The sequence below is a fragment of the Petaurus breviceps genome, unplaced genomic scaffold (genome assembly GCF_028583685.1).
Source record: "Petaurus breviceps papuanus isolate PSGF00001 unplaced genomic scaffold, PetGlider_PUasm1.0 90701, whole genome shotgun sequence".
NCBI classification, from domain to species: Eukaryota; Metazoa; Chordata; class Mammalia; order Diprotodontia; family Petauridae; genus Petaurus; species Petaurus breviceps.
Genome location: NW_027187316.1, coordinates 8693841 through 8721771, shown reverse-complemented (window position 1 = coordinate 8721771; position 27931 = coordinate 8693841). Strand labels below are relative to the sequence as shown.

At 43.5% G+C, this 27931-nt stretch overlaps 1 protein-coding gene across 1 annotated transcript in view; it reads left to right on the top strand.

The window, feature by feature from the left end:
• The first annotated feature begins 394 nt into the window (after positions 1-394).
• Positions 395-27931, top strand: part of ABCC10 (ATP binding cassette subfamily C member 10) — a 35970-nt gene continuing 8433 nt past the window's right edge. The window contains exons 1-12 of the mRNA XM_069065924.1: positions 395-730; positions 1533-1704; positions 3962-5186; positions 5536-5763; positions 7366-7522; positions 8161-8270; positions 8750-8829; positions 11269-11440; positions 13178-13276; positions 13788-13977; positions 26123-26200; positions 26382-26576. Coding sequence (XP_068922025.1) covers positions 1544-1704; positions 3962-5186; positions 5536-5763; positions 7366-7522; positions 8161-8270; positions 8750-8829; positions 11269-11440; positions 13178-13276; positions 13788-13977; positions 26123-26200; positions 26382-26576 — 2695 coding nt within the window. The 5' untranslated portion in view covers positions 395-730; positions 1533-1543. The remainder of the gene's footprint in view (positions 731-1532; positions 1705-3961; positions 5187-5535; positions 5764-7365; positions 7523-8160; positions 8271-8749; positions 8830-11268; positions 11441-13177; positions 13277-13787; positions 13978-26122; positions 26201-26381; positions 26577-27931) is intronic.

Here is a 27931-nt window from a genome sequence, read left to right as displayed (position 1 = left end):
ACTAAGAGGTCAAGTGACTAGTGGGGGGAGGGGTGTCACAAAGCCTTTAGACGAGTCTTCTAGACTCTGAGATCAGCTCAATTTCCATTAGGCGACCCGACCTCTCTGGACTTCACCCCCGTGTGAGCCAGTTTCGAGGGGGCATTACTCCTCTGAGAGCTGGAGTGCGGCATTCCTGTGGGCTAGAGCTACAGTTATCACTAGCCCCATCTATCAGATGAAAACACTGAGGTTCACAGAGGCCTCTCCTGGGTCACACAGTTAAGTTTCCACCCTGTCGACCCTGAAAGCTGATTGAGATCCCCGGGAGTTCCCGATATTGACGCCTGCGCCCAAAGGGCTCCCGGGGGGGTGGGGGGGGCTCGGCCCCGTGCACCAGTTCTTAAAAAAAAAAAAACACAAAACCCACCACGCCTACTGTGAGGGCGCGCGCACGTAGTGGTGGGACGCGCACGTAGTGGTGGGACGGGCGAGCGCACGTAGGGATGGAGGAGAGCGCGTGCACGCACGCAGAGTAGACTGGAGCGTCCGCGTGAGAAAGGCTGGACTGAGGAGTACTCCAGCCACTCGGGGGCGTCCGTGGTCTGGCAAGACCTAGTGCTTCGGTAATCCGAGCCGGCTGGAAGCGCACGCCTCAGGGCAGGAGTTCCGGGATCTTGGTGCCGGGGGAGGGGTCCAGGCAAAGAAGAACCGCTCGGGAGTGAGATCCCCCCCTCCCCTTCCCTCTGAGGTACCGCGTGACCCCGGTTGGGGCCAGAGTGCAGCGCAAGGGGAAAGGGGGGGAAGGGGAAGGGAAAGGGGTGGCGGAGTGTCGGCGGGGGCGGGGAGACCGGGCTAGGAGGAAAGGAGCGCTAGGGAGTCTAGAGAGCTAGACACTGGGTTCGAATCCCAGCTCTGCCACTTCCCTGGAGACCTTGGGCAAATTGATTAACTTCTCTGGGTTTCAGTTTACATACCGGTAAAATGTGGCAGTTGTACTAGATGCCCTGTAAAATACCTTTCAGTTAGAAACCTGGAATTGTGTGTGTGACACCCCGATACTCCTGCTCCCCAGCCTTACCCCCCCATTCCCCCACTACCCAATTTGTTCAAACCCCAGTTCCTCCTAATCTGTATCTCCACACAAGATCTGTGGCTTTTAATCGTCATTCCCATCTGCACCCCAGACGCCTGAATCCCCCCCCATCCGTGCCTTCTCGGACCCCAGCCTCCCTGTCACCCCCAATCTGTGGCCTCTCAGTCCTGGGGCTCCTCGATTCCCATAATCTGTACCCCTTCCAGGAATCCCTAACCCCCATTATCTGTCTTCACCAATTACAGACCCAGGGTTCCCTGCCACCTCTATGTGAGGTGTGTCTCCCTGACCTGGGGCTCCCCAACATCTCTAGCCCTCCAGTATCCCCTCAATTCTGGGCTACCTAGCCAACAGTCTCCTAATGAAGGCATCCCCTTGCCCATCACCCAATATGGGGATTTTCCTTTTTCCCAAATCTCTCCACTGGTCTCATTCTCCTCCCTTCTCCTTTCTACAGGTGTAGCCAGGATGGAGAGGCTGTTGATAAAACTGTGTGATTCCAGCCCAGACGAGCCATTCCCACTCTGGGAGTCAGGCACTGTGGGACACTGCTTTACCCAGCTGGTGCCCAATTCCCTGGCCCATGTACTTCTTGCCTTAATCAGTGCCTGCTACCTCGGCACTCCAAGGTGGGTAGAAAAGGGTGCATGAAACCCTTCCATGGTACAAGCACCATTCCCTCCTCCTTCTTATCCCTATCCCCAACCCCTCCATCATTCTTCTCTGCATTTCCACTACTCCTATCTTGTGTTGTTTCCATGCTAAATTATTTCTTGCATTTGCAGATTTGGGTGAAGCATTCGTTCAGACTTTTTTCATTGCTTCAAAGGTGTGCTTTTTTGGGGAGGCTCATCATGACAGCGATATAGAATATCAGGCCAGTTTCTCACTAACATAGCCCCAGTGCTCTTGAGCTAAAAATACTTAGAATCTGACCCACGGTGAAAAGGTGGTGAAGAAAGGAACAGGACATAAAAGCAGGATTCTGGCTAGCTGTAGACTTCCCCTAGCTCTGCATAAAAACACTGAGTAAAAGCTAAAGTGACTTTCAATGTCCTGAGTGCCTTAGGGTAATGGGGTGGGGAGAACAGAACACAAAGGAGGTAAAAGAAGATCCCAAACTAAAGAAGCTGCTGGGCTGAGATCTCCTGATCTCATGAGGGAGCTGCAGCCCTTGACCTGGGGAGACCCTTCAGTCTGGAGAGGCAAATACGTTCTTTTCTTTAGAAACCTTCTCAACTAATGTTTGTCCTGACTTTAAGCAAGGGACCTCAGTGCAATCGATCTATACTGTAGGTGGGGAAAGCTCTGCAGATTCTTTCTTTGAGTCTATGAGGAGCATAGATTTATAGATGAAGGAGACTTGAGAGGTGTCTGAATCAAACCCCTTAGTGTACAGACAAGCAGCTTTGGGGCTAGAGATTTTAAGTGCCTTGTCTAAGATCACACAGGTACTTACTAAATAGTAAAGTTGGGATTTGAACCAGGGTCAACTCTAGACCCAGTGCTCTTTCCATTGTACCAAACTACCTCTCTTCATTAATTTCTCAAATGGCATGGCAGATCAGAAGGATCAGTAGGTCAAAAATCTGAATTGATCCTCCACAGGGTATATAATGAAGGCAAGAGTATTTTGGAGTGCTTGCTGAAAAGAAATACGTAAAGATCTCAAGTGTAAATACGGAGGCATGGATTATAATCTAATCCAGACCTGCACAATCTGGCTGGAGGTAGGGGCCAGAATTAAAATAGGCTAAATTTCTTCAGGCCATAGATAGGTTAGACCGGAGACAGACTGACAATGAATGGTTGGCTACCACAGGTCACTTGAGAAACAGGAGAGGGTCTGCACTGGCAACCCTACATTTTTTCTCTAGCTGGCCAAAATCCTCTGCCTGCGGGCCTGACCTGATCTAATCTTTAGAACTATGTATATATTTTGTTTAGTGTGTGTGTGTGTGTGTGCGCGCGCGTGTGTGATCTAATCATTAGATATATATTTTGTTTAGGGTGTGAGTGTGTATGTTGGTGAAATATGTGTGAATCAAGATATTGACCTATGCTTCGAATATCCTAGTTATGTTTACCATTTATAGGACCCCCTGATTGAATTCAATTAATCAATCAATAACATTTATTAAGTGCCTACTGTGTGTCAGACACTGTGCTGAGTGCTAAAGAGACAAAACAGGACATAAAATAATCCATGTCCTCAAGGAGTTTACCATCTAATGAAGGAAACAACGTGCATAAAAATAATGTACAAAGCAAACTATATTCAGGATGACTAGGAATAATTAAGAGAGAAGGCACTGGAATTGAGGGTTTGGGGAAGGCTTTCTGCTGGTGAGAAGGTGGGGTTATAGTGGAACTTGAAGGAAAGTAGAGGTGGAAGAGCATTCCAGGCATGAAGGACAGCCAGAGCGAATGGTGGAAGCTGAGATGAAATGTCTCGTAAAATGCAGTCATCCTGAATTTATGTGTTGTGTGACTTAGGATATGAGTGGGAAAATGGAGTCTGGAGGCCTGGATTCTAGTCTTGCCTTTGCTACTCACGCTATGGCCTTGGGGAGGTCCTTTTCCCTTTCTGGGATTTAGTTTCCTTCTGTGTAAACTGAAGGGGGTAGGACTAGATCATCTCTATGGCCTCTTCCAGATCTGGGATTTTATGTTTTATGAATTTTTGCATATTGGGTTTTCTTCTAATTGAATACAGCTATATATCCAAGTTACATGACAATGTATTGAAGGGGAAGGTTGGGTTAAAGACTTGAGTTTATACACTGAAGAGTAGACTGGGGTGGAGGCTCAAATGTAAAGTGCAGAGAGAGGGTTACAGTATTAACTTATCTCTTCCTCTGTCCCATCTCCAACTTCTCTCTCTAGGTATCCAAACTCCATTCCTCCTTGTAGTCCAGGTTGGCGTCTTCGACTTGTGGTCTCCTTCCTGTTGTCAATTCTTCCGTTACTCGACCTGTTCCCAGCTGCTATCCCCTCAAAGTCAGTCCCTGGTCCCCTGACATTAGAGGTGCTGACAGGAGGTGTTGCAACAATCGCCTGGATCACTCATAGCTTAGCACTTCGGGCATTGTCTCGGTCTCACAGTAGACTTTCTCGTGGGCCTTTGATTTTGGCCTTGCCTGCCCTCCTTCCTGCCCCTGCCATGGTGCTGACCCTGCTGTGGCACTGTCAGCAAGGGACTCTCCTGACCCCACTCCAGCTAGCACCCTTCTTCCGACTCTGCTTTGTAATCTTACAGCTGACCATGCTTCTGGCCTATTTGCTGGGCTGGGCAGTGCCTGGTGACCAGAGGCAGCGAAGGTCTTGGGACTCTGACAACCTCCTGCCTGAGCCACAGAGGCTGGAAATGACTGAGGATGGGGAGAGCTGGCTCTCACGCTTCTTCTACCTGTGGCTAGCTCCCCTTCTGGCCCGGGGGGCCCGGGGACAACTCCAGTACCCACGAGACACTTGCCCGCTGCCCTACAGGTTGAAGACAGCCTACCTTGCCCGCCTCTTCAGGGCACACTGGAGGGAGCGGGCCAAGCTGTGGCAGGTCCTATATAGAGCTTTTGGGCAACACTACCTCACATTAGGACTCCTGAAGCTAGCAGGGACCCTTCTGGGCTTCTCTGGTCCTTTGCTTCTTTCACTACTGGTTGGTTTCTTGGAGAATGAACGGGAGCCTCTGAGTCAAGGAGTGCTCTATGCAATGGGGCTTGCAGGTGGGTCAGTTCTGAGTGCTTTGCTGCAGAACCAGTATGGATATGAGTTGAGGAAGGTGGCATTACAGGCTCGAGGAGCCGTGCTGGGGGTTGTGTACCATAAGACCCTCCAGCTGGGGCCAAATCGCCCCTCTGCTGGCGAGGCACTGAACTTCCTGGGCACCGATTCTGAGCGGCTGCTTAACTTTGCTAACAGTTTCCATGAGGCCTGGGGCCTTCCCTTGCAGATGTCTATCACCCTCTACCTGCTCTACCAGCAGGTAGGCCTGGCCTTCCTGGGTGGGTTGGGCCTGGCTCTGCTGCTAGTACCTCTTAACAAAGTGATTGCTGCCCGAATCTTGGCCAAGAACAAGTCTATGCTCCAGCACAAGGATGCTCGAGTCAAGGTAAGAGGGCAAGACCAGGGTGACGATGTTATGGTCTAAGTTCTGCCTCCCCTCCCTCCTACCCACTTTCCTGGAATAGTCATGTAAGGCTCTTCAGGGTGCTTTCTTCTTGATTATTTAGTGTGATCCTCATGACGGCTGTACTTCCTGGCTAAACCTTGGCTTCCAGGTGCCTCACTAGCCCATGCCCACATTATCCGTGCTCATTGTGCTCATATGTGTGGGACATAGTGGAAGCTCCAGGTACTCTCTGAACCATGTTCCAGGGTAGTTTCCAGTCTCTCCCTCTCCTTCCTCCCCCATTTGGATGTCTGTTGACCTTTTGTGTGTCCTGTGACCCCATCTCCAGCTCATGACAGAATTGCTCTGTGGCATTCGGGTCATCAAGTTCTGTGGGTGGGAGCAAACTCTTGGCTCTCGAGTGCAGAAGCTCCGTACTGAAGAACTTCGACAGCTCCGGGTCATCAAGTACCTGGATGCAGCCTGCGTGTACCTGTGGGCTGCACTGCCCGTCGTCATCTCCATTGTCATCTTTATCACCTATGTCCTCATGGGCCACCAGCTTACTGCTACCAAGGTGAGGCTTTGGACATCGGAGCATAATGGTGAGCTATGGTCAATGTGAAAATGTCAGGGCCCTCTATAAGGGGTTAAGTGTGAATGAAGGTCAATGTTCAGGAGATCCCAGGGAATCGGGTTTGGTGAATGGGGAGAATCTTAAAGTGACTCTTCTCTGGTACCCATCTTATATATTAACTAATTGACAAAGCAAGTCATTTAATTCTCTGAACCTCAGTTTCTTAATAATTATAATAACAACTGGAAAAGGAAAATGGCAAATAACTCTAGTATCTTTGCCAAGAAAACCCCAAATGGACTCACAAAGAGTCAAACACGACAAATATCTGAATAACAGCAGATTGTCATTACTAATAATACTTATGAATATATCTTGTCAAATGTTATTATTACAAATAATTAGCATTTATATCATGCGTACCATGCACCAAATACTGTTCTAAGTTCTTTACAAATATTATCTCATTTGATCTTCACGACAACCCTATAGGGTAGGTGCTATTATTATCCCCAGTTGAGGAAACTGAGGCAGACAGTAGTTAACTGACTTGCATTTAGTAGTATTTTTTTTTCCAATTACATGTAAAGATAGTTTTCAACATTCATTTTTGTAAGATTTTGGGTTCCAAATTTTTCTCTCTCCTTCCTTTCCATTCTCTCTCCCCAAGACAGCAGGTGGTCTGATATAGGTTATGCACGTACAGTCATGTTAAACATAAAGTGACTTGCCTAAGGTCACACAGCTAGTAAGTATCTGGGGCTAGATTTGAACTCAGTTCTTCCTGACACCGAGCCCAGCACTCTATCCACTATACCACCTAGCTTCTTTCTTCATCTTTAAACTGAAGTATTGAATCAACGAATGAATGAGCATTTATTAAATACTCATTAAAATGCCAAGTTCTGTGATAAAGATACAGATAGCGCGAGGGGGAATGTTGGCCAGGGAAGGGGAATTTGGTTCTGAAGTTTTTGGGGTGGTAAGTATGGCCTTGACACATTCCATTCTAGGAAGAATGGAAGATTTGATTTGATCATGGGTTCATGATTCCAGAAAGGGGAGAGGAGGGGTGGAGAGGAGGAGAGAAGCAATCACTGATCAAGAGAGTGAAGTCTAGCGCAGATAGGTAGCACAGAGGATAGAGCACTGGCCCTGAAGTCAGGAGGACCCGAATACAGTCTCAGACACTAGCTGCTGACCCTGGGCAAGTCAGTTAACCCTGATTGCCTAAAAAAATAAGAGAGACAGAGTGGGGTCCCCAAAGGCTCCAGTTTCTCCAAGATGAGAAAGCAGCTGGCCAGACTTCAGAAGACTCAGGACCAAATGATTGCTAAGGATACTTCCATCTCTGACATTCCCTGATACTGTGACTTGCCAATTCTATGACCTGGATATGTCAGGGGAATGGACCTAGTCTTCCTAAATTTTTAGGATTAGGGGCACAAATGGTTAGTCAAGACCCTCTTAGGACACTGTTGAGTAGGTACCTTCCTTCTTTACTACCCACAGTAATACTTTATAATCAGGGAGGGTTTCGCTGTGTAGCTTTGACCTTGGACTGCAGGTAACACTCCTTCTTCTTGTCCCTTTCTCTCCAAGGTATTCACAGCATTGGCACTGGTTGGCATGCTCATCCTCCCCCTCAACAATTTCCCTTGGGTGATCAGTGGGCTTCTGGAGGCCAAGGTGTCTCTGGAGCGCCTACAGCGCTTCCTCGACCTCCCAGACCATGATCCTCAGGCCTACTACAGTCCAGGTATCATGGAGAGGACAACAGGGTCTGGGGTGAGGAGAGAGTACCAAACAATGGGGCTGAGGAGAGACAAAATTTGATTACCACTGGGAATTTGGAGTTGAAGCTGGTTGAGGTAAGAGGTGCTGTTCCTCCAGCAAGAGACGGCTCTGGCACCTGCTGGCTTCATCCTAGTCTCAGATTTGTAACTGTGGAGTGGTCAGTGAAAGGGGAAACAGCAAGGAGATCTGGGTCTGTTCTGAATCCTTGCCATTGACTCCAGACCTGTTTTTCCATCTGTAAAAATGGGAATCAAGTCCTGTTTCATCTTGTTAGAATCCAATAAGATAAGAGATATGAAAGTACTCTGAAGACTGTAAAGTATTATATGAATGTAAGCAATTATGCTGGGAACCTAGGGGAGTGGGGCAGGAATGCTGGCTAGATCTGGCAGGTCATTTAGGTAGGACAGAGCTGACCCCCATACGTCAGGGCATATGAGACAGGGGAATCACTTACAACAGGCCCACTTTCTTTGTTTCCTCCTTCTCTTGTCCCTCCTCCTAGAATAATGGTAAATAGGCAGCTACTGACAGGCTTTAGTTACAGGCAGATTATTTGTGGGTGGGGAACCTAAGTAACAGCCTTTCCTTTCCCTTCAGATCCCCCCACAGAACCACTAACAGTGCTGGAGCTCCATGAAGCCATTTTCTCCTGGGACCCCATTGGAACAGGCCTGGAGACCTTCATCACTCACCTTGAAGTAAAGAAGGTCAGTGAGTCAACTCCTTGTCCTAAACCTCCTCCAAGTGGAAATCCCTGGACTGAATACTCTGATAATTCCCAGTTTTGCTGAGAGTGGAGGAAAGAAAAATGGTTCTTATCCTCAGAATAGAAATAGAGCTTGATGATTCTTCAGTTGTAGACTTCAGGTTATTTCCAGTCTGATCAAGGAGGCAGAGGAAATATGGTTCTGGCCTTTAGAGGGCTTCTAGTCAAATGGAAAAGACAGCACAGTTACAGATATAGAAAAATAAGGTCAGAACTAATTAAAGCCAGGTAGCTCTAAAGACATGGTCTTTATAAATGCTCATCTTTTTTCCTGGAAGACTTTTAGGAATATGATCTTTATTTTACTGAAATAGCTTAGGGGGTAGAGGGGATACCATTGGGGTCTCTGGGAGGGAGCAAGGCAAGCTATCCCTTCTGCAAACCCCAACCTTACTGATCACTGATGGACATTTCTTTTAGGGTTCGCTGGTGGGCATTGTGGGGAAGGTGGGCTGTGGAAAGAGCTCTCTTCTGGCTGCTATCTCTGGGGAGCTCCACAGGTAACTAACTACCTCAGAGCCCCAGATGCCTCTCCCCCAATCTGGTGCCAGGCTCCAGTTCTTCCTCTGCCTTCCTCTTCACTCCCCTCTTAACCCCTCCATTCTGCTGACCATCTTGTCTTGCATGCCAGATTGAGGTAAGAAGGCAATTGACAGGAAGAGGCCAGCACCTGTGTAAGAACTTATGGGGGGTGGGGGGGAAGAGCAAATTGGAATCCGGTGGGGATTTGGGAAGGAGGAGAGGGAGAATGAGAGATGAGTGTATAAAAGGAACAGTAGGTAGACCCAACTTCTCTTCCCTTTCTCTCCTTTCATTCCCTTGGGCAAGACACTCATAACCCCATTTGAAGTTAAATTAAATTGTGGGTGGGGAAAGTTTTAGAAATGGAAATATAGGGGAAGGACTGTTTACAATACTACTACTATTTCCCTAGCTCTTACTGTGGAGTAAGGGACTAGTTGAGATTGGAGCATATAAAATGAGAAAGTATTTGTCCTCTAGCCTCATCAGAGGATATATAATAGAGTTAGCAGGAAACTGACTGCTCAAAATGTAAAATTAGATGCATACAAATGATGTCTGGATCACCCTCCATTAAAAAAAATGCCACCTATCGATATGAAGATAACACCCCCAGGCTGGTTGGGTACTTGTGAACTTTTTTTTTTTTGCTTCAGTTGGAGTTGAAAGATTCCAATCAATGAATATTTATTTTGTAAGTACTTATCTGTGTTTGATGCAAAGTAATATTACACCAGGCTGTCCAGAGTTCTCTTCTGCCTGCTCTCTGCAGTCACATGATAGCAAGTGGTAGTTAGGGCCAGTTCAGGGAGCAGTTTTTCCCTGTGTGTGCAAAGCTAACTGACCCACAGTCTGGGGGTTGTGTTACCTTCTAGCCAGCCATCCCACGGGTCATAGCCATTGAGATAGGATATAAACATCCATACAGCACCGACTACGTGCTGGGCACTGTGCTAATGCTCTTTTTACAAATATTATTATTATTATTTTAAGCTTTTTTTGGAGGGGGAAGGCAGGGCATTTGGGGTTAAGTGACTTGCCCAAGGTCACATGGCTAGTAAGTGTTAAGTGCCTGAGGTCGGATTTGAACTCAGGTCCTCCTGACTCCAAGGCCAGTACTCTATTCACTGTGCCACCTATTTACAAATGTCTCATTTGATCCTCACAACAATCCTAGAAAGTATGTGCTGTTATTTTTCCCATTTTATGGTTGAGGAAACTGAGGAAAATAGAGATTAAGGGATTTGCCCAGGGTCACACAGCTAGTAAGTGGCTGAATCCATATTTGAACTAAGGTCTTCCTGATTCCAGGTCCAGTACTGTATCAGCAAGCACCCCAGCGTCCCCAGGGTGTCTGCCAACACAGGTTCTTAGATCTGCTTTGATAAAGGAAAGCAACTCAAAATGGGTTAACAAGCTTGCTTTAATCAGTCAAATATATATTGTTTACCTAGTTCAGGGGAAAAAGGTCAGCACCCCGAACTTCAGAATATACAGACAGAATTATCAAGACAGAGAAACAGATCAAGTAGACAGTTTCCAAACTGTCCAACCATTACATCCATACCAAATCAACATCTGGGTTTTTCAAAGCCGAGGTGGGGCTCTGTAGCAGCAATGGCTTCCCAGAGTCTCATCTGATCAAATCACAGAACACTTCTCAAAGTGAGCCCCCAAAACAAAGCCACACATTATATAGCCTTCTCCTGGCTCAGAGAATGTAACAACCTTATTGACTCACTGGCCAATCAAGAAGTATCTACTGAAAAACAAGCCTCCCGCCCCAGGCTCCAGGTGCACTTTAGCCTAGGGGCAGGGAAGATCTTAAAAATTCACATTCCCATTACAAGTACTCTATCCACTGAGCCACCTAGCTGCCTCTAAGGCAAACAGAAGTTAAATGACTTGCCCAGGTTCACACAGCTAGTAAGTGTCTGAGGCTTAGGTCTTCCTGACTCCAGGCCTAGGGCTCTATCCATTGCTTCACCAGCTGCCTCTAATATAAGGAACTGACATATGGCTAGCTAGAAGGCAATGTGATCCAATGGAAAGGGCACTGAATTAGGAGTCTGAGGATTTGGGGTTTGAATTTCAGCTCTACCATTGTCTCCTGTGTGACCTTGGGCAAGATGTTCAAGGAAAATCTTCTTAGAGGAAAAGGATTTAGGACAACTAGGTGGCCCAGTGAATAGAGCACTGGCCCTGGAGTCAGGGGGATCTCAGTTTGAATCTAGCTTCTGACACTTACTAACTGTGATGTTGGGCAAGTTACTTAACCCATATTTCCTCCAAAAGAGAGAGAGAAAAGAAAAGGATTTAAAATTGGAATTTGGGCAAGTATGGCAGGACCTAGAAGGAAGCAGTTATTCATGCTTCACCCCTCTTCCTCCACCCACACCCACCCTGACTTCCTGTAGGTTAAGTGGTCAGATCTCAGTAGCTGGGCGATTTGAAGGCTTTGGTCTGGCCACCCAGGAACCTTGGATCCAGTTTGCCACTATTCGGGACAACATCCTCTTTGGGAAGGCATTCGATGCTCATCTCTATTGGAAGGTGTTGGAGGCCTGTGCCCTCCACGATGACCTTGCTGTGAGTGTCCTCCACCCCTGATAACTTCTTTCTTCTCTAGGAAGGGACTCCCCCAGCCCCATTCCTCTCCCTAAAGGTACTTCCACCAGATTTACCATGGGGCCCAGGGAAGTAAGGAGGGCATTTGGGTGTCTCATGTACCACAGCATGACTATTTCTGGCACCATGATGCTACAGACCCTCAGGGAATTCTGCTCAATTTGCTTGACTGTTCTTCCAGGGGACACTTACTCCAGGTAAGGCTAGGAAGTGCCAAGGCCTCCCTAGGAAGGTGAGGCCAAGCCCTTAGGATTTTTCTGGGATTGAGGGAGAAGAGAAGGGTAAATTCCAGAACTCTTCCATGACCCTCGCCTCATCACCTTGTTATGTCCCCAAAAGATTTAGGACTGCTATCCTTATCACCCTGCCCCTGAATGAGCCTGAAAGCTCTCTAGGACTGGAGGAAATAGGATGTGCCAGTTCCCATTGGGGTAGGTGCTTAGACTACAGAGTATTCCATGCCTGTGGACACAGGTTCTGCTGGCCATGTGACTTGAGTGAAACAAATCACTTTGCATGTGTTGATCTGCATTGGTACCAGTGAAGTTATAGATCCAGTCTAAAAAAACAAAGAAGACAGGCTTTATAGTCAGAGGACCTAATTTCAAATCCCACCTCTAACTACAAATATTATCATCTCCATTTCACAAATGAATATTGTTGTTCATCCTTTATTTTCAAAGAGGACCAGTGATATCATGGGTGATGTCTTGATTTGTGTGTGCATTGGATTACAGTGAGCCAAGGCCATGCAAACACATCAAAGATCAGTAGCAAGACAAAGATGACTGGTGATGCCCTGGAAAACCTTGGTGTCTTTAATGTCTGACCAAGCTCTAAGCACTCCACAGTGCCTGCTATGGCCATCTTCGTGGCCGTTGGAATAAATTGTTCTTATCCACCCATTTGGCCAAGGGAAGTCTTCACATGCTTGGAACAGACATCCCGCTAACTCACCAACAAACAGGTTTGAGGCCTGTCAGTCACCCTCCAGCTGGTTTAACCCATCTGCGAAGATGGTTTACTGGGGTGTGACCGCCTGTATGCTGTAGCTTCTTGGAGCCACAGCTGAGAGTTTGGTGACAGGTGGACCCCAAAGGTAGATGAGCAGCCCTGAAAAGGGCTCAGCAAACCCTCATGGGGTGCTCAGAGAAGACTAACACAAATGAATAATTGGAGGCTGAGAGAAGTTAGATGACTTTTCTACAGTTACACAGCTCGTAAGTAATCAAAAGTAGGATTCTAGCATAGAAAAGGGTCTTTCCTGACCTGTGGAAGAAAGCAGCTTACATTTCCATTGAGCAGCTTTTAATGTTCATAAAGCACCTTTCACATGGGATATATCCCCTTTGATACTAATGGCAGCTCTGAGCTAGGCACGTGTTGATCCTGTGGATACTTGCATGGATCTCTCACCTCATCATTGTGGGCACACCTTCTCCCAGTGCAGATCTCAGTACATCCATATCTTTTTATCTCATGTGCTTTTCTTCCATAGTTTTTTATTCATCTGCACAAAGAATATTTTCTATTTAAGTGCTATCCCATTTTACAACTAAGGAAACAGAAACATTTCAGTGACTTGCTCAAGGTCATACAACAAGATATTATAGATCTGAGACTCAGATCTGGGCCTTATAATCCCAAATCTGTTGTTGTCGTTATTTTTATATTCCATCATGTTGCTATGCCAAACAGATCCTGCCTGATGGAGACCAGACAGAAGTGGGAGAGAAAGGTGTAACCCTCAGTGGCGGCCAGAGGGCCCGCATTGCCCTTGCTCGAGCTGTCTACCAGGTTGGCAGAGGGCAGGAGAAGGTTGGGGTCTGGGAGGGTGTTGGTAGGCTTGAGAGGGACTGACAGGCTGAAGTTGACAGAAGGGAGGTCTGCATTACCATCCAATTCCTTCCTCCTTCCCTTCTTATCAGCCAGACCTCTCCCACTTTTCATTTTCTCATGCCTTTCATAGCTGAATGATAGCCTGGCATCTGGCACGTACTAGACACTTAATAAATCATCATCATATTGAATTAGACATATTATATGGTTGGGAGGGGGTTTCCTAGACACAGCCAAAGCTGAGTGCTGGCCCTAGGTCATTTAGCTATCCTTGATCATAAGGAGATTCTCTCAAGTCTAACCTCTCTTTCTTACTGCATTCCTGGCCCTTATTCCCCGCAGTCTTTCTGGGGATAGATCTCCAGGAGGATCTCACAGGCCTTGTCCTTTGGGTCATTACCAGCCCCCCACCTCCACACATGGCCTCTGCCTTCAGTTGGTAGCACCTCTTGCCATCCTTTCTCCCCAGGAGAACAAGCTCTACCTCCTGGATGATCCCCTGGCTGCTGTGGATGCTGATGTAGCCAACCACTTGCTGCATAAGTGTATTCTAGGCATCCTGGGACACACCACCCGGCTGCTCTGTACACACCGAACAGAATACTTGGAGCAGGCTGATGTTGTGCTGCTGCTGGAGGGTGGGCGCCTCATCCAAGCAGGTACCCTTGGGGCTGGGGCAGATGAGGCCAGGTGTGGGTAACTTCTGAGTGTCAGCTTTCCTATCAGGCTGGAATTCAATTTACCCAGTATTTCATGAGTGCCTATTCTGTATAAGGCATTGAGGATAGAAAGACAAAAAATTTAATGGTAGTTCTTTGCTTTCTTTGCTGTTGTTTTCTTGGCAAAGATAGTGCAGTGGTTTGCCACTTTCTTTTCCAACTCATTTTACAGATGAGGAAACTAATGCAAACACTGTTAAGTGACTTGCCCAGGATCACACAGCTAGTAAGTGTCTGAGGCCACATTTGAACTCAGGAAACTACAGGCCCAATGCTCTCTCCATTGCATCACCTAGCTGCCCACCTGTTTGCCTTCTAGGAGCATGTAAACAGATGAGTAAATACAAGATTATTTGAGGAAAGAAGGAAGGTAGGAAGGAAGGAAGGAATACTAACAACTAAGGTGATAAGGGATAGCTTCATGGAAGGAGTTATGCCTGAGTGTCTTTGAAGGAGGCTGAGGCATTAAGAGGTTAGAGAAGTTATGGGATGTTCAAGCTTGGGCACAGTGTGTACAAAGACACCCAGAAGGGAAGGAATAGATTATGTGAAGGGGAGTGATATCTTTTTTTTTTTCCTTTTGGAGGGCAGTTGGGGTTAAGTTACTTGCCCAAGGTTACATGGCTAGTTTTTTTGTGTGGGTGTTAAGTGTCTGAGGCCAGAACTGAACTCGGGTCCTCCTGACTCTGGGGCTGGCGCTTTACTCACCGCGCCACCTAGCCGCCCCAGGGGAATGATATCTAAAAAGGAAGACTGGAGTCAGATTACCAAGGTCTTTAGATGCCATTCTGAGGAGTTTGTTTGATCTTAGAGGCAGCCACTGGAGGGTCTGGAGCAGAGGAGTAACGTGGTCAGATTGATGCTGCCGGAAGATGAGGTGGGCAGCTGTGTGGAGGCTGGATTGGAGAGGGGAGGAACCAGAAGCAGGGAGACCAGAGACAAGGAAGCTCTTGCAGCAGACTACATGAGAGGTGGTGAGGGTCTAAACTATGATAATGGCTCCGTTAGTGGTGGTAAAGGGGCAGAAGTCAGTGTTACTATAGAGGTAGAAACAAGAGAAAATTGATAATTTGTATGAAGGCTATGAAGGAAGAAAGGAAAGAAGAATGGAAAAGAGAGAGGGGAAAGGAAGAAAGGAAAGAATGAGAGAGAGAGAGAAGAAAAAGGAGCCATTTGTTGAGTACTTACTATGTACCAGACACTGTGCTAAGTGCTTTACCAATATTATCTTATTTTATCCTCACAACAACCCAGTGAGATGGTGCTATTATTTTCCCTGTTTTACAATTGAGGAAACTGAGAAAGAGGTTAAGTGACTTGCTCAGGGTCACACAGCTAGTAAGTGTCTGAGACTGAATTTGAACTTGAAAAGTCTTCCTGACTCTAGGTCCAGAATTCTATCCACTGTACCACCTGGTTGCCTCAGGAGGTGAAATGACTCAGAGTTTGCGAACCTAGGTAACTGGAACAGTTGTGGCACCCTCAACATAAATAGGAAAGTTTGGAGAAAGGATAGGTTTAGTGGGGATAACAATGAACTCTATTCTGGAAATAATGAGTTTGAGCTGCTTGTGAAACAATTCAGGTGAAGCTGTCCATCAATAATTAGTGACGTGAGACTCGAATTTGAAGAGAAACTAGGGCTAAATATATACACTTGGGAATCATCTGTGTAGAAATGATCATTGAATTCATGGGAGATAAGATTACAGGGAATATAGAGAGGGAAGAGAAGAGGTACGAGGAAAGAGCCTGGGGGATACCCAAAGCTAGAGAACCCACGCTGAATAACAGTCCAGCATAGAAAATTGAGAAGGAGCTGTCCAGCAGGCAGAAGGGGAACCAGGAGTGTCACAAAAGCTAAGGGAAGGGGCGGCTAGGTGGTGCAGTGAATAGAGCACTGGCCCTGGAGTCAGGAGGACCTGAGTTAAAATCTGGCCTCAGACACTTGATACAATTACTAGCCGTGTGACTTTGGAAAAGTCACTTAACCCCAGTTGCCCTCCAAAAAAAAAAAGCTAAGGGAAGAAAATATTCAGGAAGAAGGGGAATGTGGTCCATAGTTAAGGAATTATTGTTAATATCATTATAATCCTAACTGACATTTATGTGGCCCTTTGTACCAGGCATTGGGCTAAGTGCTTTAAAATTATCTCATTTGATCCACACAACAGCCTTGTGAGGGTTGGTTCTCTTACCATCATCTTCATTTTACATTTGGGGAAACAGGTACACAGTGGCTAAGTGACTTGCCCAGGGTCACACAGCTAGTAAGTGTCTGAAGTTAGATTTGAACTCACATCTTCCTGACTCCAGGCCTGGTGCTCTTTCCATTGCACCACCTACATGTCCCAAGAAGGAGCAAGGATTGATCAAGAAGGATAAGGATTAAGGAAGGCTAGCAATGAAGAGATTGTTGATAACCTTGAGTGATCACCAGTGCTCTGAAAATTAGGACATCTAGCTTCTAGTTACCAATCACCAGGATTGCTTGGGTGACTATGGGCAGGTCATTACCCCTTTGGAGATTTCTACTTCTTCTCTTTTATTGTATTATGTATAGAATCATTCCTAGGTTTCTATGACTGGAATGAACATGAACTGAAAGGATAGATGGGAAAAATACAAGAATTAGTGAAATGTAAGAATAGAATTTTTTCAGGAGAAGGGTGATAGCTTTGGGACTTGTGGGTCTGATTACCTTGGAGCCTTAGGGAGAGCTAAAGCTCAGAAGTGAGTGAGATTTTTCATAAGATGGCTTGGAGAAAGTGGCTTGGAGAACAGGTTTAGGAAATTATGAGACATGTATAATTGATATCATATTGCTTGCCTTCTCAAGGGGTAGGGGAAGGAGGGGAAGAATTTGGAACTCAAAATTTTTAAAGATGAATGTTAAAAAATGTTTTTAATGTAATTGGGAAATATTTAATGAAATAAGTAAAAATATATTTTAAAAAAACAAAAAAGAAATTATGAGAGACAACATGGCTTAGTTATAGTAGATAGAATCCTATACTTGGAGTCAAGAGCTTGTTGTTTTTATTCAGTTCTTCAGTCATGTCTAACTCCTCCTGACCCTATGAACCATACAGTTCATGGGGTTTTCTTGGCAAAGATACTAGAGTGGTTTGCCATTTCCTTTTCCAGTGGATTAAGGCAAACAGAGATTAAGTGACTTGCCCACAGTCACACAGCTAGTAAGTGTCTGAGACTGGATTTGAACTCAGTCCTTTCTGACTCCAGGCCTAGCACTCTAGCTACACTGAGCCAAAACTAGCTGCCTCAGATCAGAAACATCTGGGTCCAAAACCCACTTCTGACACTTGCTAGGTGAGCAAACATTGGCAAATCATTTAACCTTTCTGATCCTGTTACTTCATCTTAAAATAGGGATAATGATACCTGTAGCAGTTGTTCTGAAAAAGATCTGGGGGTCAGTTATCTGGGGGTCAGTATGAGTCAGCAGTATGATATAGGAGCCAAAAAAGGTAATGCAATTATCCCGTCCACATTCAGGGGATTAAGAGCACAGTGCCCATGTGATTTGGAAAATCCACATAAAATTTTTTTGGCCTTTCCTTGATACCAGAGAAGTCTGAATCTTTTTCTTTTTCTTTTTTTATGTGATGTTTACAATACCTTATTTTAAAATTTGGGTTGATATTATACAATACTATACATATATTTTATGCATTTCTGAGTTTCTAAACTTTTTCTGTTTCTAATCTTTTTCTGTTTTCTGCTAGCCTTTGCATGTCATCTACAACTTCTGCAAAGCTCCCAAAAAATTCCCATTTAATTTCTTATGTTGACTGATGATATATCAAAACTATGATGGGGAGAGACATGATGTTGAAGGGATAACTATATATTCTTAGACTCACTCCATTAAGAAGGGCATCAGCTATAAATATGGTGCTGATACCTAAACTGGGAAGAGCCAGAACAGAGAAAGAAAAGTATAGACCAATTTCCCTAATGAATATAGATGCAAAAATTTTAAATAAATGCTAGCAAAGAGATTACAGCAATTTATCTCGAGGATAATATACTATGACCAGGTAGGATTTATACCAGGAATGCAGGCCTGGTTAAATATTAGAAAAACTATCGGCATAATTGACCATCTCACCAACAAAACTAACAGAGATCATGATTATCTCAACAGATGCAGAAAAAAAACATTTAACAAAATACAATACCCATTCCTATTGAAAACACTAGAGAGCATGGGAATAAATGGAGTCTTCCTTAAAATGATAGCATCTATCTAAAACCATCAGCAAGTATCATATGTAACAAGGATAAGCTAAAAGCATTTCCAGTAAGATCAGGAGTGAAACAAGGATGTCCATTAACACCACTGTTATTCAATATTGTACTAAAAATGTTAGCTTTAGCAATGAGAAGAAAAGGAAATTGAAAGAATTAAAACAAGCAAAGAAGAAACAAAGTTGTCACTCTTTGTAAATGATATATGATGGTATACTTAGGGAATCATAAAGAATTAAGTAAAAAATTACTTGAAACAATAAACAAATTTAGCGAAGTTGCAGGATATAAAATAAACCCACATAAATCATTGGTATCTCTATATATTACTAACAAAGCCCAACAGCAAGAGATGAAAAGAGAAATTCCATTTAAAGTTACTGTAGACATTATAAAATATTTGGTAGTCTACCTGCCAAAACAAACCCAGGCTATATGAACACAATTACAAAACACTTTTCACACAAGGAATGTCAGATTAAATAATTGGAAAAATATCAGTTGCTCATGGATATGCTGAGCTAATATAATAAAAATGACAATTCTACCTAAATCAAATTACTTATTCAGTGCTCTACCAATCAAGCCACCAAAAATATTTTATAGAGCTAGAAAAAAACAATAACAAAATTTATCTGGAAGAACAAAAGGGCAAGAATATCAAGGGAATTAATGAAAAGAAATGCAAGGGAAGGTGGCCTAGCTGTACCATATCTTAAATTGTATTATAAAGGAACAATCATCAAAACTACTTGGTACTGGATAAGAAATAGAGTGGTGGATCAGTGGAATCGGTTAGGTATACAAGACACAACAGTCAATGACTATAGTAATACTATTTGATAAATTCAAAAACCCCACTTTCTTTCACTATTTAACAAAAACTGGAAAATAGTATGGCAGAAACTAGGCATAGACCAACATTTTACATGCTATATCAACATAAAGTCAAAATGGTACACAATTTAGATATAAAGAATGATACTATAAGCAAACTAGGAAATCAAGGAATAGTTTACCTGTCAGATCTATGGAGAAGGGAAGAATTTATGACTAAACAAGAGCTATAGAACATTATGAAATGCAAAATGGATGATTTTGATTACATTAAATTGGAAAGTTTTTGCATAAGCAAAGCCAGTGCAACCAAGATTAGAAGGGAAGCAGAAAACCGGGAAAGAATTCTTACAGCTAGTGTCTCTGATAAAGGCCTCATTTCTAAAATATATAGAGAACTTAGTCCAATTTGTATGAATACAAATTATTCCCCAATTGATAAATGGTCAAAGGATATGAGCAGGCAGTTTTCAGAGGAAGAAATTAAAGCTATCCAGTCATATAAAAAAATGCTCTAAATCACTATTGATTAGAGAAATGTGAATCAAAACAATGCAGAGGTACCGCATCTTACCTGTCAGATTGGCTAACATGAAAAACAGGAAAATAAATGCTGGAGAAGATGTGGAAAAATTGGAACACTAATGCATTGTTGGTGGAGTTGTGAAATGATCCAACCATTCTGGACAGCAATTTGGAACTATGCCCAATAACTGTGCATACTCTTTGACCCAGCAATACCACTTCTAGGGCTGTATCCCAAAGAGATCATAAAAACAGGAAAAGGACCCACATGTACAAAAATATTTATAGCAGCAATTTTTGTGGTGGCAAAGAATTGGAAATTGAGGGGATGTCTGTCCATCAGTTGGGGAATGGCTGAACAAATTGTGGTATACTAATGTAATGGAATACTGTTGTGCTATAAGAAATAATGAGCAGGCAAATTTCAGAAAAACCTGGAAAGAGCTATACAAGTTGATGCTGAGTGAAATGAGCAGAACCAGGTTAACATCGTACACAGTAACAGCCACATTGTGCAATGACTGTCTTTGATAGACTTAGCTCTTCTCAGCAATGCAAGGATCTAAGATAATTCCAAAAGACTCACTATGGAAAATGCTATCCATATCCAGAGAAAGAACTTTGGAGTCTGAATGCAGATGGAAGCATACTGTTTGTTTTCCTTTTCTTTTGTTGTTTTGTTTTGTTTCTTCTTTCTCATGGTTCTTTCCATTAGTTCTAATTCTTTACATCATGACTAATGTGAAAATGTGTTTAATATGAATGTATAAGTAGAGCCTCTATCAGATTACATGCCATCTTGGGGAGCAAGAAGGGAAGGGAGAAAATTTACAACTCAAAATCTTATGGAAGTGAATGTTGAAAGCGAAAAATGAATTAATCAATTATTAAAAAATAATAAAATTACAGGGACAAAAAAAAGGCCATCAGCTTTCAGGAATAGAAAGATTATAGTTCAGCTGGGCATCTAGGTGGCACAGTGTTTAGAGTGCTAGACCTGGAGTTAGGAAGACCTCAGTTCAAATTTGACCTTGGACACTTACTGGCTTTGTGATCCTGGACAGGTCACTTAATCACTGTCTGCCTCAGTTTCCTCAATTCTGAAATGGGGAAGATAATAGCACCTACCTCCCTAGGTTGTTGTGAGAATCAAATGAGATAACATTTGTAAAGCATTTAGCATATTGCCTGGTACGTAGTAGGCACTATATAAATGTTTTTTCTCTTTCCCTCCCTTCCCCTGTCTGCACTCTGTCCTTGTCATTTGGAGTATATAGGTCTCGGTACCTGGGTTTAAGGAGGATGTTGATAATCTAGAGAATGTCCAGAAGAGGGCAGCATGTATGGTGAAGGTCCTTGCATCTATATCATATGAGTATCGGTTGAAGGAGCTGGTTGTGTTTAGCCTGTGGAAAAGAACCCTTGAGGTGGGGCAGAGGGATAAGACAGTTTTGTTCACCCCTTTAAAGAACTGTCATTTGGAGTCGGGATGAGATGTGCTCTGTTTGGTCCTAAAGGGGAGATCCAGGAGAAGTGGGAGGAAGAGGCAAATCTAGACTTCATGTCAGGAAAAGCCCCCTAAAAATTAGAGCTTCCAAAAAAAGAAAAAAAGTGCCATGCCCTGCCTGAGGAGGTAGTGAATGACTACTTGTTGGGTAGGTTATAGTGGGGATTCCTTTGCTGTGCAGCATGGACTAGACTCCCATTCTCACATTCTGTGATCTGTCACAGCTTGGTCATGAGGTTCAAATGAAACCATCTAAAGCACTTTACCAGCCTTAAAGCCCTGTATAGGAATCAGCTATTGGGATTATTTTTTGGTTACTTCATTATTATTTTTATTATCATCATCTTCTATCAGTAAGCAAGCATTTATTAAACACCTACTATGTACTGGGAAACATAAAGACAAAAATGAAGCAGTCTCTGTCTCTAGGTAGTTTATGATCTATCTTGAAGAAGAATATATGAACTAGCCATGTGACCTTGGGCAAGTCACTTAACCCCAACTGCCCGCCATAAAAAGCAAAAAAAAAAAAAGAATGTATGATTGGTGTACGTTTTATATTGAGTCCAAATCTGGCTTCAGACACTTCCTAGCTCTGTGACCCTGGGAGAGTCACTTAACATCTGTTTGCTTCAGTTTTCTCACCTATAATAGGGATAATCATAGCACCTCCCTCCTAGGGCTGTTGTTAGGATCAAATGAGATGATACTTGTAAATCGCTTAGCACAGTGCTTGGCACACTGTATTATTATTGGTAAGTTGTTTTTCAGTCATGCCCACTTTTTTGTGACCCCATTTTGGGGTTTTCTTGGCAAAAAAGACATTGGAGTGGTTTTCCATTTCCTTTTCCAGCTTATTTTACAGATAAGGAAATTGAGGCAAACAGGGTTAAGTGACTCACCCAGGGTTATTGAGCTAGGAAGTATCTGAGGCCAGATTTGAATCTTTCTAACTCCAGACCTGGCACTCTATCTACTTTGCCACCCAGCTGCCTATAGTAAGCACTATATAAATGTTAGCTGTGTTGTTTTTGTTGTTAAGTCGTGTCACTTTGTGACCCATGGACCATAGCACACCAGACCCTTCAATCCTGCATTCTCTGTCCAAGCTCATGTTCACTGTTTCTATGACACTATCTATCTATCTCATCCTCTGCTGTCCTCATTTACTTTTGCTTTCAGTCTTCCCAACATCACGGTCTTTTCCAATGAACCAAGTCTTTTCATTATATGACCAAAGTATTTAAGCTTCAGCTTTGGCATTTATCTTTCCAATGAAGAGTGGGAATTCATTTCTGTATGTGTTGACTAATTTGATCTCCTTGCTGTCCTAAGGACACTCAGAAGTCTTTTCTAGTACCACAATTCAAAACTCTCAGTTCTACAGCACTTAGCTTTCCTTATGGTATAACTCTCAGAGCTGTACATTACCACTAGAAAAACCATAGCTTAGACTGTTTATATTTTTATAAATATATATACTTTATAAATACGAAGTGCTTTGAAAATCTTAAAGTATTCTATAAATGTTGGCCGTTACTATTGCTTTTTTGGTGAGCTACAGGGGATGCAGAAATAAGTAAGATGCCATCCTTGCCCGTAGGGAGCTAATCGGCGCTTAAGATGCACACAAACATCAGTAGCATAAAGCAGAATGTGATAAATGCCCTAAGCAAGGGATGAAATGTTGTAATCAAGACAGAATTCAGAGAAAGAAAAGTTCACTTCCACTTGTAAAGATTAGGGAAGATTTCAGCTCTCTTGATATCAGAGCTCTTATTTGGGGGGTGGGGATGGCAATCAGGGTTAAGTGACTTGCCCGGGGTCACACAGCTAATAAATATCCAAGCCTGGATTTGAACTGAAGTCCTCCTGACTCCAGCAACACTTAGCTGTTGAAATCAGAACTGTTATGTGAATGTCTTAATCTCCTCAGTATAATGTAAGTTCTGGAGGGCAGCAGCTATTTAATTTGGGGTTTTTTGTCTCTAGGGCCATGCATGGAGTAGGTTCTTGATAAATACTTTTGGAGTGAAACCAAATGGAAGCTCTTTAACCCAGCATACAGAGCCCTCCATCATCTGGTTCCAACCTTATCTAATTTTCACTCCCATCACATTTCACATTCTGCATTCTATCTAAACTAGGCTTGTTGAATGAATCCCCATGCATGACCCATGCTTTCATGTCTCTCTCTATCTTTGCTCACCTCATAATCTCCTCACCCCATATTTATGTCTGCTGACATCTGGCCTCTCTTCACTATTTGAATTTGGGGAAGTTACTTCATTTATCCTAACCTCATTTTCCTTCTTCCTCCTTGTCCTCCATATGAGACATCCCTTATAATAAAGACATTAATATGGGGCGGCTAGGTGGCGCAGTGAGTAGAGTGCCGGCCCTGGAATCAGGAGGACCTGAGTTCGGATCTGGCCTCAGACACTTAACAGAAAAAACAAAACAAAAAAAACCTAGCCATGTGAGCTTGGTCAAGTTACTTAAACCCAATTGCCTTCCAAAATAGAAAAAAAAAAATAAAGACATTAATAATAAAGAAAGAATAAAAAGTTTTGATGTAACATATTGAAAAAGTCTGATGTTATATATAGTATTCCACACCCATAGCACCCAACTACTTCTACAAAGAAAACAGGGAAGAGGTGCTAGGTAGCACAGTGAATAAAAGGGTACTGGCCCTGGAGTCAGAAGGACCTGAGTTCAAATGCAGCCTCAGACACTTAACACTTACTAGCCGTGTGACCTTTGACAAGTCACTTAATCCCAATTGCCTTGCCTTCTCCCCTCCAAAAAAAAACCACCCAAAACAAAGAAAGCAGGGAGGGAGATACCTTTTTATGTGTCTCTTCTCTGGAAGTGTTTGATTTCTATTGTTTTGTTTTTTTCCTAGCTATCTGATTTTTAATTATTTAATATTTTATTTTTTCCCAATTACATGTAAAAGCAGTTTTCAACATTCACTTTAAAATATTTGAGTTCCGAATTCTCTTCTTCCCTTCCTCCCCACCCTCCTCATTGAAAAGGCAAGCAATTAAATACAGGTTATACATGTGAAGTCATGCAAAACATATTTCCATATTAGTCATGTTGTAAAATAAAACACAGACCAAAAAAAAGACCCAAGAAAAATAAAATTTTGAAAAGTATGCTTTGACCAATATTCAGATACAATTAGTTCTTTCTCTGGGGATGGATAGCATTTTTCATCCTAAGTCCTTCAGAGTTGTCTTAGATCACTGTATTGCTGAGAATAGCTAAATCATTCAGTTGATTGTCATACAATATTGCTGTTATTATGTACAATGTTCTCCTGGTTCTGCTCGTTTTACTTTGTACCAGTTCATATCTTTCTAGGTTTTCCTGAGAGCATCCTGCTCATCATTTCTTATAGCACATTAGCGTTCAGTTACAATCAGTAATCAGTTACCACAACTTGTTTAGCCATTCCTCGATTGATGGGGCAAACCCTCAATTTCCACTTCCTTGCCACCAGAAAAAAGCTGCTATGAATATTTTTGTATATATAGGTCCTTTTCTCTTTTTGTTTTTTATCTCTTTTTGGATACAGACCCAGTATTGGTGTTGCTGGGTCAAAAGTTATGTGTGGCTTTGTAGCCCTTTGGGCATAGTTCCAGATGGTTGAATCAGTTCACAATTCCACCAAAAGTGCATTAATGTCTCAGTTTTCCCACATCCTGTCCAACATTTGTCATTTTCCTTTTCTGTTCTATTAGCTAATCTAATAGGTGTGAGGTAGTGCCTCAAAATTGTTGTAAGTTGAATTTCTCCAGTCAGTAGTGTTTTAGACCATTTTTTCATATGGCTATAGATTTTCTATTGTTTTATTGTTTGGGTTTTTACTTACATTTGTTTCTGTATGTTGTTTTTTTCCTTCTAATTACTTCACTTTATGTCAGTTTATATAAGAATTCCCATGCTTCTCAGTAGTTGTCATAGTCATTATTTCTTATTGCTCAGTAATAATCATAATGATGGTGATGATGGTGGTGGTGGTGGTGGTGGCAGTAGTGTTGGCTAGCATTTATATATCCCTTTAAAGTTTGTAAAACTCTTTACACATATTATCTCATTTGATCCTCACAACACTGAGAGGCAAATGCTATTATTATCCCCATTTTGTAAATTTTTGTTTAGGAAACAGAGGCAGGAAGAGATTAAGTGACTTGCCCAAGATCACACAATTAGTAAGTGTGTCAAGTGTCTGAGGTCAGATTTGAACTCAGGTCCTCCTGACTCCAAGGCCAGTGCTGTATTCACTGCGCCACCTCGCTGCCCCCAGTGTTCTATTCTCTGTGTCACCTAGAAGCTTCCTTCATGTACCACACCTTGTTTAGCTATTCCCCCATGTATGGGCATCTACTTTTTTTGGCTAAGACTTTTAAGATTGTTTTTAGGATGGGGTTGGCCTGCCTGCCAGGGGCAGCTAGGTGATATACTGGATAGAATGCTAGACCTGGAGTCAGAAAGATCTGAATTCAGATCTGTTCTGAGATATTTACTAGCTGTGTGATCCTGGGCAAGTCACTTAACCCTGTTTACTTCAGCTTTCTCATCTGTAAAATGAACTGGGGAAGGAGATGGCAAAACCACTCTAGTATCTTTGCCAAGAAAGCCCCAAATAGGGTCACAGTGGGTCAAACACAACTGAAAAACTGAGCAACTAGGTCCCCAGAAGCAGTGAGAGGAACTAGGTGACTCTTAAAGGCCATCCCCAGCCCTAGGAGTCAAGGATCCCATGCATGTTAGAACCAAGATGGCAGCTGGATTGGGGCCATTAAGGAGCACAAAAGGTTGAAGCACCATAAACATTTTTTGAGCATCTGTTATTTATAACACCTTTAGCTAAATGCTGTAACCCATTGGTAACTAGGATTAGTATGTTCTGACCTTCATTTCATCCTCTAGGACCACCCTCTGAGATTCTGCCACTGGTGCAGGCTGCCCCCAGCGCCCAGTCTGAGAATGGACAGAAGACTGAGTCAGGTGTGCCTTTCCACAATCACCCCTTATTTCCTTCCTTCTCTAACTTCCATGGTCAATACCGCTGAGATTTTTAGACACTGACTTAAATACTCCTCCTCTTCTCTTCTCTTCCTCACAATCATCCCTCTACCATAAGTCCTCCAAGTATGACTCCCCTTCTTCTCCTTGTACATCATTGTAGCAGCAGCCTCAGAGGCATGGAAGCCAGAGAAAGAGAGTGAGGAGTCCAAGGAGGTGGGCCCAAACCCCAGCCGCCTGCTCCAGGAGGAAGGAAAGAAAGAAGGGGCTGTGGCCTTCCAGGTGTACCAGGCTTACTGGAAAGCTGTGGGTGGGGGTCTCTCCCTGGCCATCCTCTTCTTCTTGCTTCTCATGCAAGGTAAGAGCACATCTGTGAGCCCCCAGCTATCTTTATTTCTTTGCCCCTCCCTTTGTCCATCATTCACATCATGTGGGCTGCGCAATCTCAACTCTAGGGACCCTATCTACTGCGATGCTCACTCCCCTCCATGAGAGGTCTGTATATATGGTACTGCATCTCTCTCTAGGGGCTCAAGGGAGTGTCCATGGGTGACACATTTTTCTAGTCTATAGTTTCTTCCTCTGACCATTGGATTATTGGATTTAGAACTGAAAGGAGCCAATGAATGAACAAATAAGGATTTATTAAATGATAACTATGTGAATGAATGAATGAAAAAGCATTTATTTCCATTTACTATGTGGATACCAATAGCACGTTAATTAGGGGAGACAACACAAAACTCTGAACTGAAAGCTCATAAGAAGTCCTATAGGTACAGTGGTAGGGGTGGGGGTGGGGGGTGACAAGGTCCTAGGGTCTTTCAGTTATGTCCTTAGCTCATATGATCACTGTGCCTGGGATCTGCAGGACACAGAGGCAAGGCACATGGTAAAGGCTGGAAGACTTTAGGAGGTAGTAGCAGGGAAGTCAGTAAGGCCTGGTGATCCTCCCTCTCACCAGAAGGAATAGAGTTGGTAACTCCTATCTATCCTGAGTCAGTAAGGAGAACCTGATGGGTTCTGGGCTGCTGGCAGGGTGGGAGAGGGGAAGCAGGGTGCCTTTAGTGGTCACAGGTGTTCCCACATCTCAGATAGACCTGGATTCTGGGACTGGGAGTGGAGGTGGAAGTAGGGAAGGATGCCCCTTTGATGGTGGTCTTCCTACCTTATAGGCAACTAGGTAGCCCAGTGGATAGAGCGTTGGACCTGGAATCAGGAAGATCTGAGTTCAAATCCAGCCTTAGACACTTCCTAAATATATGACCCTGAGCAAGTCACTTTACCTCTGCCTGCCTCAGTTTCCCTATTATATTATTTATATGTAGTATATATTAATATAGTTACTTACCATAATTATATATTATGACTAATATATTCAATAGATATAGCATTCGCATATATTATTTATAATAATAAATCATTGTGGACAATAATAATATCTATCTCACAGCATTCTTGTGAAGCTCAAATGAGATAATAATTGAACACAATAATTAGCACAGTGCGTGGCACCTAGTGGGCACTTAATAAAAGTTTGTTCCCTTCCCCCTTCCCCTGTGCCAGATGTGCCAAGCTTGGATTTGCAAAAGCCTTTCCAGGATTCAGCTTGCTGTCCCTGCCCTTCCCCTCCTCAGTCTTCCTTGTATTTCCTAAATTTGGAACTGCTCCCTGCTTCCCCCAGAGAGGCACATAGGGCCATGGAGGAGACAC